General features: G+C 38.9%; 1 protein-coding gene across 2 annotated transcripts in view; it reads right to left on the bottom strand.

Annotated features, from left to right (window-relative positions):
• ctif (CBP80/20-dependent translation initiation factor) overlaps window positions 1-12681 on the bottom strand; it is a 61776-nt gene that overhangs the window by 26232 nt on the left and 22863 nt on the right. For both annotated transcript variants that reach the window (XM_059357760.1, XM_059357759.1), the window contains exon 8: window positions 2100-2176. In XM_059357760.1, the coding sequence (XP_059213743.1) occupies window positions 2100-2176 (77 nt within the window). The remainder of the gene's footprint in view (window positions 1-2099; window positions 2177-12681) is intronic.

Genomic DNA, 12681 nt, shown 5'->3' with positions numbered 1-12681 from the left:
TATAATGGAGTTCTTTTTACTTTATTAACCTTTCAACATGTGAAAAAAAGCATGTCTTAAAGCCCAGATTGTTTATTTCTAAAGCTAATCTTTGCTAGGCGCTACAGTGTGCCTCTGGCTACAAAGAACATAATAGGAAGTAATTTATCCCACAGGCAATTGGCGTGCTCAATTCTTCGAGACTCCGTTTCTCTTTTTTACCCGAAAGATGTTTTTCTTAAATTGTATTTTATTTAATATATGGACATTAAAGTTGTATTCTCCCTTTCTCATTTCTGTCTCCCCCTTGTCATTCTAACTGTATAATATTGTAAATATATCTATCCACGATTCCCGCAGAGATCCTGCTAAGCAGAGATCTCTTTGATGAATCATTTAGCCAGCTGCTGACATCTGCTTTGTCAGGACAGGCATAGCTTCACTTCTCTTTCCAGTCTTTATAAAAGTCAGAGTTGTACTGATCCCTTTTTTGTGTCTGTCCAGGCTGCTTATCCTATACCTCATCTCTACTTTTGATATTTTTCATCCCCGCCTCATCCTGCTTTCTACATCTCTGCAGTGCAAATATATTTGGTCAACCTCTTTGGTTTAAGGAGGAATGAGGTTAATAGGAATTTCCCCAGCTGTTTGTTACCCCAAAATCTAGCCATGCAAGAGATGATGCTCGTACGCATGTTGGTGTCACATTATAGCCTGGAGGGATGCCATACTAAAACTCACTTCTAAAGCCTATTAGCTATTTCCAAGTTTAAGAATTTGCCTTTAAGATCGGTCTTTGTCAGAGTTTGGTACGCCTTAGCCACAGTTTTGTGATGTGATAGTACAGAACCTGTGCACTGTTCGAGCATCCAGTGAAATCATGTGAAATCAAGTTTCACATTATTGCTTTTCAATTGTTCTCAGTCGTTCCAAAAGGTTGGGCTGTGGCGGGAAAGTGGTATGCTTTGATGTAAGCCGCTCCTCTGTGAAACAGAGAGTTCGGAATCTTCTGTCAATGTGTATCTAATCCTGTGCAAGTCACCACCTCTGACATGAGTGAAGCATCCACGTGAATATATTCCACCAGCCTATTTGTCTGTTTGGTGTTATGTCAGAGTTTCACTTCATATAACATGATCAAAACAACCAGCAGTCTCTTTCGGGCCACACTCGAGTAAGTGGTTCTTGAGTTCAGGTTCTGTCTAGTTGTTGCAGGTCTTATACCACAACACACACACATGTATGCATATGGCACACAAATACAAACAGAAGTGTTCTTTGCATGATAGCATCTTGTTAATATTTCTGGTTCGCAATTCAAATAGACTGAAACATAAGCAAACAGCTGTTGGTCCAAGTTTATATTGTTGTTCTTTTCTTTTTCTCTGTCCTGCACTGCACCCATCGCACATAAACACAATAGCTCTGGATAGAACCAATTACTCTCTGTTCTTAAAAACAAGGATGAAAGTGCTTTTGTCCATTTGGTATAGCTAAAATTTCCTCTTTTTTAAACCACAAATACAACCCAAATATTTTCTCTTTGCCTGTCTCTTAGCAACACAAGAACAGTTTTCCAGTGACATCAGGGCAGGGAGCAAGAGAAAGAGAGATTTTTTTCTCTCTTTCTCTTAAGGACGTGGTTTCAATGAAGTCAGACTTGGGTGAAATTAGATTTCAGAGTGTGCACAATTAGAGAAGATGTGTCAGTATAAAATTTAGTGGCAGAGTTTAGGGAGAGGACGATAGGTTAAATGTCACAAAGCATGCCGAGAAAATACATAATGAGAGGAAGAAAGAAAGCTTGAGTATTGTGGGCAAACAGGGGTGACTGAATAACTTTTACATTTCGTTGAGTGGCCTATTAAACATTAAAAAACCTTGAATGTCTCCTCAGTTTTTTTTTTTCTTTTTCCTGTCTGCAGTGAAGTGTGGAGCCTGCATTCCTGTCTTGACATTACTCTGGCTGTGGAGAGATGTTAAGGCTATGCTGTGCACTGACATCTGACATCAACAGAAGAAACATTCCCTCTCACTGAGGTAGACACGTGTGTGTGTGTGTGTGTGTGTGTGTGTGTGTGTGTGTGTGTGTGTGCATGCGAGCTTGCATGCGTCATTACCGTCGGTCATTCCTCCTGCGTCGGAAGAGCTTTTTGGTGTGTGCGATCTCAGCCTCATTAGGAAGGGGTGGGAAGACCTGTTAGGGACAAATCATAGAATAAGAGACAGCTCCTGTCAAGAGCAGCAATACAGATCACTTTGTGGAAAGAATCCACTGAATTATTTACCAATATACATGCAAAAGCAGATAAAGTGCTTTTAAAGAACATCCCTTTTCTTTTGAAGGCTGTTTATCAATGCCAGACCTTATGAGAAAACTGAAGCATTTCTATGATTAAACAAAATTGTGTCTTATTAACCGCAACCGTGAAGAGATTAAGAGAAGTTGCATCAAATAACATAAAAAAGAAAGAGACAGAGGTGGTAATTAGGGTTGCAAGTAATGATTATTTAACTTTTCCGTTCAATTGTTTAAACAATAATTCATTTCTAAATGGCAGAAACAAATAAAAACAATCCAATCAGAAATTGCCAGAGGATAACATCAATACATGTTTTGTTCGACCCACTGTCCCAAATCCAAAGATATTCAGTTAGATCATATTAAATAGAGGAAAAGCACCAACATTATAGGAGAAGCAAAAAGGAAACTTTACTTAATTAATGACTTTAACAATTAATCGATTATCACCTGTAAACTGAATAGTTATTGTAACTATAATATAGCGCTAACGTGCCTGTGTGTGTGAGAGAAAGCTGTGTGCTGTTATCTCTCCTGGAAAAAACGGTTTAAATGATATTGCGTGACAGGATGCAGCACTGCTCTCTATTCAAGACTTAAAGGAATCAGTGATGTTTCTTTTTCTCCTGATTTAAACATTTCTCGGGATTTAAAAACGCTTGGCACGCACAGCCTTGGGAAATGTACTGCTTCCTGTTAAACTGGACGCTGCCAAACAATGTAAGCAACAGGAATTCCTAGGAACAGGGAAATGTTATGATATAAAAACTAGAAAAAGCATAATCAAAATAAGTTATTCTGGTAAATAAACAACAGAAATGTGTTGACTGGGGTTGAGGTATGTTATCATCATAGAATGTATCACTTAAGTACTTACACTACCACCTAGTTTGTTAAGTACACCTGTTCACTACTCATTAGCACATACATCTAGACAGCCAATCATGTTGCAGCAACTCAATGCATTAAGGCTTGTAGACATGTTTAAGAGGATCTGCTAAAGTTCAAAGAAAGCATCAAAATGAAGAAGTGACTTTGAAGGTTGTTGGTGTCAGATGAGCTGCTTTGAGTATTTAACAAACTGCTGATCTACTGGGATTTTCACTCACAGCCATCTCTAGGGTTTAGAGAATGGTTCAAAAAAGAGAACATATCCAATGAGCCAAAATGTCTTGATGATGGCAGAGGTCAGAGCAGCCACAACCAAGGTATGCAGAAGAATCTCTGAACTCTGAACACACAACACGTCCAACCTTGGAGCAGATGGGCTACAGCAGCAGAAGACCACACCAGGTGCCACTCTTGTCAGCTAACAACAGAAAACCGTTGCCTGATCTGATGTGTCTCCACATTTAAATGGTAGGGTCAGAACACAAGAAAAGCGTGGATTCATCCTGCCTTTAACTGTTCAGGCTGGTGGTTATGATGTGATGGTGTGGGGCATATTAAATTGGCACACTTTGGCACTACCAATCAACCATTGTTTAAAGGCCACACCTCAGTATTGTTGCTGACCATGTCCATCCCTTTATAACTACAGTGTACCCATCTTATAATGGCTACTTCCAGCAGGATAACATGCCATGTCGCAAGGCTCAAATAACCTCAAACTGGTGTCTTGAACATTACAACAAGTTTACTTTACTCAAATGGCCTCCACAGTGACCAGATCTGGTGGAATGGGAGATTTAAATCATGGACATGCATGGATTTGCAGCCTGATGCTGTCATGCCAATATGAACCAAGATCTCTGAGGGATGTTTCCAGGACCTTGTTGAATCTGTGTCACAAAGAATTATGGCAGTGCTGAAGGCAAAGGGGGTCCAACCCGGTACTAGCAAGGTTTACCTAATAAAGTGTATACAGTTCAGTTCCTATGAAAAGAAAAAATAACCAGCCATCATCCATTAAACATCAGCCCTGTCAATCAAACAGCACATTGGCCCTTTGCTCAGCATCACTATGTGCAGCTGTTACCATGGTTACAGCTGGCCTAGGACCAGCACTGTTTATATGTACAGCCTACAGTCGTAGTTGCTGCATAAATGCGGAGTGAGTCCCAAGACATAATTTTACCAGCAGGTACTGTACATTGTATAAGTAGTGGAAGATGGAGTTTGTACTGGTTAGCATCACTGTCAGTAGGAGATCAGAAGTCCATGTGTGTGCATGTGTGTTTGTGTGTGTGTACTGTGAAGCAAATAGTTGCAGGCTTAGGCAAAGCAAAAAAGCCCCAAATTTCCCCAAAGTCTCAACCCAATGCATTGTGCAAGAAGGTGACCAAAGTCTGTAAAGAGGGAGGCAGGGCTCGGTGCACTGCTTTATGCAAGTATTGGTCACTTCTTCCTTTTTTTGTTTTCTTGATAAAAGTATAAAGAAAATAAATGAACCAAAGAGTTTAATTTTAGTGCATATTTTCCTAGTAAATCATCTATCACCATACTGTGATAGAATTGTCAAATCCTCTTTTCATTTGGTCTAGAAGAAGTTGCAATTTAAAAAGAAAGAAGGCATCCCTCCACACTTCTGTTTTTTGTTTTTCTTTGCAATTTTTGGTTTCCATTGGTAGAGAAGTAACAAGAGGATGCGGTCGATTTTGTACAGTCAAGACAAAAAAATATTTTTTCTTGTTTTTTTACTGAGGCTTACAGATAAATATAGAAAGAAAAATGAGGAAAAATAAGAGTTATAGAGACTGGTCTGGTGCTGTAGTTGCTTCAGGCAGTCTTTTACTAATCCACAATGACAGCATGCATGTTTACATACAGACCACACATTACATACAGCAGCTTTGCATGTACACAAACATGCAGAGTGGAACTCTACTAATATTTCTGTGTCTATATATTTCTCTGATGTTCCTCTTTTGCACAAACATACTGCACATTCAGACTTCCAGAAACACATTCTGTAAATGTTCTAATGAGTTTGCTTGATATTTGACACTGCTGCTGTAACCTACTTCTCTCTTAGAAAGGCTGCTGGGGGATCGTTGGATCCTGATTGAATCCAGATGCGAGAGGCAGAAAGTGTGTGCGTGTGTGTGTATGTGTGTGTGTGTGTGTGTGTGTGTGTGTGTGTGTGTGTGTAGTGGGGGGGGGGGGGGGGGGGCAATGTATGTATTCGTATGGCAAAGTAATATGAAAAAAAGGGATATAAACACATTTAAACTGTCTGTAAGTACAAAGCTTTACTTAAACCAGAGAATTTACGCATAAAGACAAAAGTATTCATATCTATGAAATTCTGCCTCTTTTTTTTTTTTTACAGACTTCAACGACTCTGAAAGAAAAACGGTTGGGAGGAAAAGTAGGTGGAGGAAGAAAAAAAAAAAGAAACAGAGGAACTGTTGCATGTTTAGCTACTGTAGTTTTCCTCTAGGATATCATTAGCTGTAATTCTGCCTTCAAATGGTAACCAGATGACAGTGAGCACACATACACAAACACACACACACACACACACACACACACTACACATTTTTACCAAAGCCATTGAAGTTAAAGGATATCCCCATCAGTATTTCTAAGATTTTCTATATAAATAAGAAAAAAATGTCTCTTTTGAATTGTTCAATGCTACATCCAAATGAGCAAAAGCATATTTTGGATAGCTGCAGTGCATTAAAGGAAAGCTGTAGAGCCAGATCCATGTGCATGGTTTGCAATGCATCCAGCAGAAACGGAGAAAGAGGAAGCAAGAGATGTAGAGCTGTCTCTGTGGCTGAAAGGCAGAGAGCGCTGTGTGTGTGTGTGTGTGTGTGTGTGTGTGTGTGTGTGTGTGTGTGTGTGTGAATATGCTATCTGCAGGTAGCAGCCAGTGCGGGAAAGATCAAAGAGAGGTGTGTGCTGTCCTGGTCCCCAGCCAGGGGACCCCTCACCTCGCGGCAGGCAGCGAGCCCTGTGGACGTGACAAGGATGGCGAGGGGGGGCTGGCTGTGAAAAGTGGGAAGAGAGACTGAGGGCAGATAGGAACAGATAGAGAAATATATTTTGTTTGTTTGTATTTGGAAGAGTAGAGATTATCAAGAGAACGGTATAGGTGTTTCTGAGATCTTTCTTAAACAAGATGAGTGCGTTTGAGTTGGCAAAAATGATGAGAAGAGTGATCCAGAATGTGGGGACGACAGGAAAATGTCTCTTTAACTTTTGATCTACATTTAGTCTCAGGTCATATAGAGACTAAAACAATAGCTACATAAAAAACACAAGGGGCTTCACTGGTGTATGATGTGTTGCTACAGCTACAGAGGATAGAGCTAAAGCAAAAAAAACAACCTGTCACAGCCGCAAACATTTCATCTTCCATCTAAACAATCACAAGGTAAACACTAGAATTTACCTTGTTATCTACCATCAATTCGTGTCTGCATGCATTTGATTGGCCATGGCCAAGCAGGATCCAGGAGGAATCCATAGAGGAGATTAAAGAGGAGATAAAAGTTGGAGAAAATAAGAAAACCATGGATGTGGATGTTTTTTGACGAAAAAAGACAGTTTGAAAATGAATGAACATTTGAAGGAAATGCAGGAGGATGACTGGAGCTGTCATAACAGAGGGAGAAGCTTAGCTTGTTAAGGGGTTTCATTAACCAATGATGACGACTTCAGATTCTTGACAGTTTAATATGTTTAATCCAGATCATTACATCCTTAATAAATTTAAATAAATTTAAATATGTTGCCACCTACTATTTAAAGCAGCCCTGAAACTTGCATGTCGAATGCTGACACAGAGTTGATCGGTTGGGACCCATCTATGTCATGACATTTATATTATAAAAAAAAAGAATGTCAATGCTCATATCTTTTAAATGTCTGATTAAAATCTATATTCCTACTTAAATTTGTGAATCAAGGTATTTCTCTTTTTAAAATGCATTTTTAGATTTTCCTTTTCCAATATTTAATTTATGAATGAATTAAGGTATTTTTAAATGATTTTTAAATTATGTTTTTTTATTTTTATTTTAACTATTTAATGATGGATCAATTAGTTTTACTAGTTTTCCTCTTTTACTGGCTTTTAAAATATCAAATAATCAGTTACTTTGTAATTTAGTCTATATATTAATAGATTAATGCGTTAGTTTGTAAACAATTTTATTAATTCTTTATTATTATTTCCACAACACTTGTGGTCCTCCACACAAAAAGCATGAGCATTAACAGCAGGCCACAGTGCGCCAACAGTTCACCTGACCATCGTGAAAAAAAATTGGTTTGCTGTCAAGTTTGAATCTAACAACCCTGATTGGGGTGTGTGTGTTTTAGTGTATTATGTGTGCATTGTATTATGTGCTTGGGAGTGCACGTCTGCCTTGAAAGGAAGTTGACACACCGTGCTGCATTCCAGGAAAAATCACAGGTCACTGGGAGAGGCTACCTGTGATGCTAACCGAGAGGAAATGTAGCTTTTTACAACAACTCCACGCTGCCACGTAGCTCCCAAGCACCAACACCACCTCTTCTTTGAAAGCAGTGCATGATTTAGATTTGGAAAGCTAGTTTTACGACTTACCCCAGTAGTATCTTAAACGTTTTTTTATTTTTCCGAGGACTTTGCCAAAAGGGTCATTGGCCTGGGTCAGATACCATTGTCAATCCATTCATAACAATGACGTTGCTTTAGCATGGAATGGGTATAAGTAACAAGGAAGGAAAGTAAGGAAATGAGAAAAGCCAACGGGGATGGAAATGTGAAGAATAGAAATGGAGAATAACGATTATAGAACTTTCTCTGCAATAGCATAGAAAGTGAAGTGCACGTCTTCCTGCCGCTTCTAGTGTGCAACAATTCTGGTATGATGCTCATTCAGTCCGTCCATTGTTTCTCTCAGCTTATTTATGTTGCGATGGCCCTCGGCCAAAAGCAATAAATTTAAAACTGCCCCAGGGGTGGCATTACAGGACAGGTTGTTGAGAGCAGAGAAGTGAGAGAGAGAGAGCAAGTATGAAAACAAGACAGACTGTAAATACAAGATAGCAAGCGCGTAAAATACTAAGAGGGAAGCAGAAGTACATAGGCTGAAATAATTCTGACATTTTGCCCACTTACCAAATCAGAATGAATAACACTAGCCTTAGATTTGTTTTTCTATTTTCTGTGTCCACAGGAAAATTGGATTTACCTTTCTCCTATTTATATATTGGCGAGTTTTGAAACAAAATAGCTTTCATCTATTATTAGACACAGGTACTACAACGGTTTTAATAGGCAATTTAGGAGCACCTCGATGGCAGAGTGGGTACACCGTATGCCATTAGTGCACAGCCCCAGGTTCCATTCTGGATTGGGATGTTTATTGTATTTCGTACTCCACAAACAATAATGCAAAAGCAACACTTATTATGTTATGTGTTTACCAGATTTTTGCTCTTAAGTTTCTTGGAAATAAGTCATGTACCATAAAAAATGGTTAAAATTGTATAGTATATTTACATAATAATAATAATTTTAAACTGATAAACTTTTGTTTTTGTAAATATACACTCTGAATACTCAATTTTATCCACAATGTATCTTTTAAACAGTGCCCAAACCTGCCCTATTCTTTGTACTAAACAGCAATTAAAGCTGCACCAACATAAAATGTAATCAATTTAAACTGTAGTCTTTCTTGTACATACTTGTGAAAGGTATATCTAATAAATTGGTAAAAAAAATAAAAAAAATGTAAAGATTCTTCACAATTTTCCCCTCTGCAAGAGGTGGAATTACCCTTTAAGTTACACTCTCTGATTTTATGGCCAATAAATCTGAACAATGTTGAATTTATATATATATATAAAAGAGACATCTTAGGATTCATAAGCGCTACAGGGGACTATAATCAAGTCTGTTCATATATTTTTGGTGATCATTTTCTTTTTTATTAATAATAATTTACCTTAATGGATTCCTACAATGAGAATAAAGCGCTGCACCATTCGAAATTGGCAGTGACACGCTACTGCCATGATCACGGACGTGCCTGGCTTTCTTATGTCAAAAATCAAGTTAACATTGGATTTAGAATTGTTTTCTGCAAAATCCCTGTAGTAAAAGATTTGCTCCATGTTTCATGATCCCTTACTTTAGGCCTTTCATGTAACTCTGCAGCTTTCCTGCAAAGCATGCCAACAGAAGAGGTTTAAAGCTGCCACAGTCAGGTATGGTGGGTGATCTGTGATAAGAGGAAAAGATGTGAGGTCCTGACATCCGTGTCTCATTTAATAAGTGATCTGAGGCCAGGGCCAGAGCAGAGCACAGACAGATAGACAGGCACATCAAAGAACTCTGGGGTCTATCTACAGGAGGAGATGGAGCCATTGTGGGATCAAAGTGTCAGAGAAAAAGAGGGAAAAAACCTGTAGTACCCTATAGAAATGTAATCATGCGACAACCAGTGCTGCAGCAGCAGGTTTCACGTGCTTACAGCTCGATTATGGCCAACCATGAAAAAAAGAATTAAATCATATGTGGTCTCTGTGTTACATTACATTGACAGTCACCTCATCTTCTCAGCAGGATCACGTAATGCTTTGTGTGTGTGGCCGGGTTTGCATTGAACTTGTAAAGACTGATTATTTAATGCGCCCAATTCTTGTGAGGACATTTTTGCTGCTCCGTAGAGCTGATTTTACTGCTATATTATGCCATAAATTGACACCGTGGGCAGCACTCAACCTATCATGAACACATACAAGGGATAGAAAATTAATTTAATTACGGCACAGGCTGGAGGTTACCTTGTTTCTTGGGATTTAGCACAGCAGTAATATTCCAAGTATATAAATCAGTTAAAAGAGGGGAGGGGGAAGAAAAAAGGGACATGTACTGAAGTTATCTTTTAGTACCATAATCAACTTCTTTTTTTACATAATCAACAGTTTTACAATGCATATTTGATCATTATGCACTTGTAATAGAATACATTTGGTTAATCTTGTTTGTGTGTACATATTAACTGTGATTCAAATGTGAGAGGTTTACAGATCGAGTCATTCGTGCATCATTATTGAAAACCTCTGTGGAATTACAAATTTCCCAAGGTGTCCTCCTTTCATGCATGTTCTCAAGTCTCCGGTGTTTCTCCCATGATTGAAGCCATAGCAGAACAGTGTACAGTGGTGATTAAGCCAGTATGTGTGCGGTTAATAGAGTGTAGGAGCCAAGCAGCAGTGGGACCAGGAACAATAGCAGGAAGAGACCACAGGGAGGGGGCTGCCGGTCACCATGACCCCCTGGATATTGTTCTGCTGCCCACCAACATTTGAAGGATGGAGGGGAGGAGTGAAGGACAACATGAGGAGAGAAGGGAGTGGGGGACGGAGCGTAATGATGGTAGCCAGAAGAGAATAGGAAAAAGGAAACAGCAAATAGGAAGAACCAAAGGGAGACGAGGTAAATGAGGATAGAGGAGACGTGCAGAAGACAAACGAGTGTGTTCGAGGTGAGCAGAAGCAAATAGGAAGAGTAAACGTTTGTGAGTAAATACAATGTGAGGAATGCAGGTCTCAGACAAACTGACAGCTGACAGACAGACAGCCCAAAAAGCCCACCCCGCCTCCAATGTCCCTTCTCAACTGGAGTCCTGCTCTGCGGCACGTACACTTCCAGACGGAGGGGCCAACCAGTCTGTGATATCTCAGCTCCAGACTCCTGCTTTGTTCCCCTCGTTGGACGGCTTTGTTCACCGACCAGAGACCGGATGTCTCCCAAATGACTCGCCGCTTTCTCCCTCTCTGCTCTGTCTAACCCTAACCTTCTCTTCCTCCTCTGGTGCCCTCCATTCTTAAAGATATTTTGATTTTTATCACTGACGGCGTGGAAAAAAACACTTCCTTGCTGTGAATCATTTTGAAATTTAAAAAAAAAAAAAGGTTTATTATGGCCATGTTCTAAAGGAATAGTTTGCCGTGTTTGGAATATTTCCATCTAACTCTTGGCAAGAAAGCAAATATGCATATTTCCCAAACTATTCCTTGCACATTTGCAGATAAAGATAAGCCTACACTAATAAAATATAATATATAATAATAATACTATTTGGAGAATTAGATTCCAGTGATTGCTGCATCAGATTTTTTCTGACTTGTGATCAAAACGTTGCCAATAATTCCAGAGCATTATACAGTCGATAAGTCAAGATTCATTGAAAAGTGATAGATGTAATCATTTCCAAAACTGATAAGATGTATTTATCGAACAAAATATTTTGCTTCAATTGATATAAGTAGCTCAAAAACACTCACTGAATTTGCTATCTCTCCCTTTCCTAACACAAGGGGAGGCAAGCACCTGTATTAGCAGCAATCTAAAGCACTATAACTACCATTTATATTTATATATATATATATATATATATATATATATATGTATATATAAATATATAAAAACAATAACAAAAAAATATTAAGGCTCAAACACTAGTATAGTAAGTTACTGAAGTTTACTTTTTTTTTTAAATTATGTATCTGCATTTGCTTGCCATCAGATTTTTTTTCAGTCGATGAAATAATAAAACATGCAACAGACATTCAGAGCCTCATTTGAAAACCTCAATAGATGCTTCAAATATTTATATGTATATTTTAAAAAAAGACATCCGGTGCAGCTCTAGTATTCCTTTAACACACCAGATGCTGTTAATAACATTGCTTTCAGCTATAACAGAGTCGAGGCTGTCCCTCGTGGATACTGCCTGGACTCCTGCTAACACTGAGCTGACATGAGCTTGGCAGCCAATAAATTACCTCATGGGAAAGAACATCAGGTCAAAACAGTCATACAGAAACAGAAGCACCCACTCTGTTTCAGATGAGAAAACTCCCACAGGTGAGAGTCTTATGATCAAATACAACATGTTATCCAAATGGGTCTAGAAAGATGTGTGCGCATCACCTTTAACACATGCTCACGCAAAAAGCTGTTGATGAGTAGATAAGCAGACGTTGGCTGATATTATTTCAGGTACAGTAAGAGCACCCACATGTACCCACACATATGCACACGAGGCTGTCACAACAGCAAGCATCATGTTGACATGATCATGATGATGATGATGCCAAACACCGTGAGTGAGCTCGAGTGTCCATATTGCTGTGCAGTATGTGTTATAGAGAAGGGAACGGTGAGGGGGATATGAAAATCCTCATCTCGAGGGGGAATACATTGCTTAAAGCTCTCTAGAAGGTCGTTAAAAATATATGTATGTAGGCTTTGGGACTGTTGGTCAGCAAAACTTTTTGATTGAGTCTCCTTGGGCTTTGGGAAGTCATGATGGGCATGTTTGATAGACTAAACATTCTGCTAACTGACAAAAAGCGGGAAAAGAATCAATAATTTAAATAATCTTTACTTGCAACACTACAGTCTATATTGTCATACCAAAAGCTTACATTATCACCACTCCTCC

Source organism: Centropristis striata, chromosome 19, assembly GCF_030273125.1.
Source record: "Centropristis striata isolate RG_2023a ecotype Rhode Island chromosome 19, C.striata_1.0, whole genome shotgun sequence".
In the NCBI taxonomy this organism is placed as follows: Eukaryota; Metazoa; Chordata; class Actinopteri; order Perciformes; family Serranidae; genus Centropristis; species Centropristis striata.
This window is presented reverse-complemented; position numbering and strand designations above follow the sequence as displayed.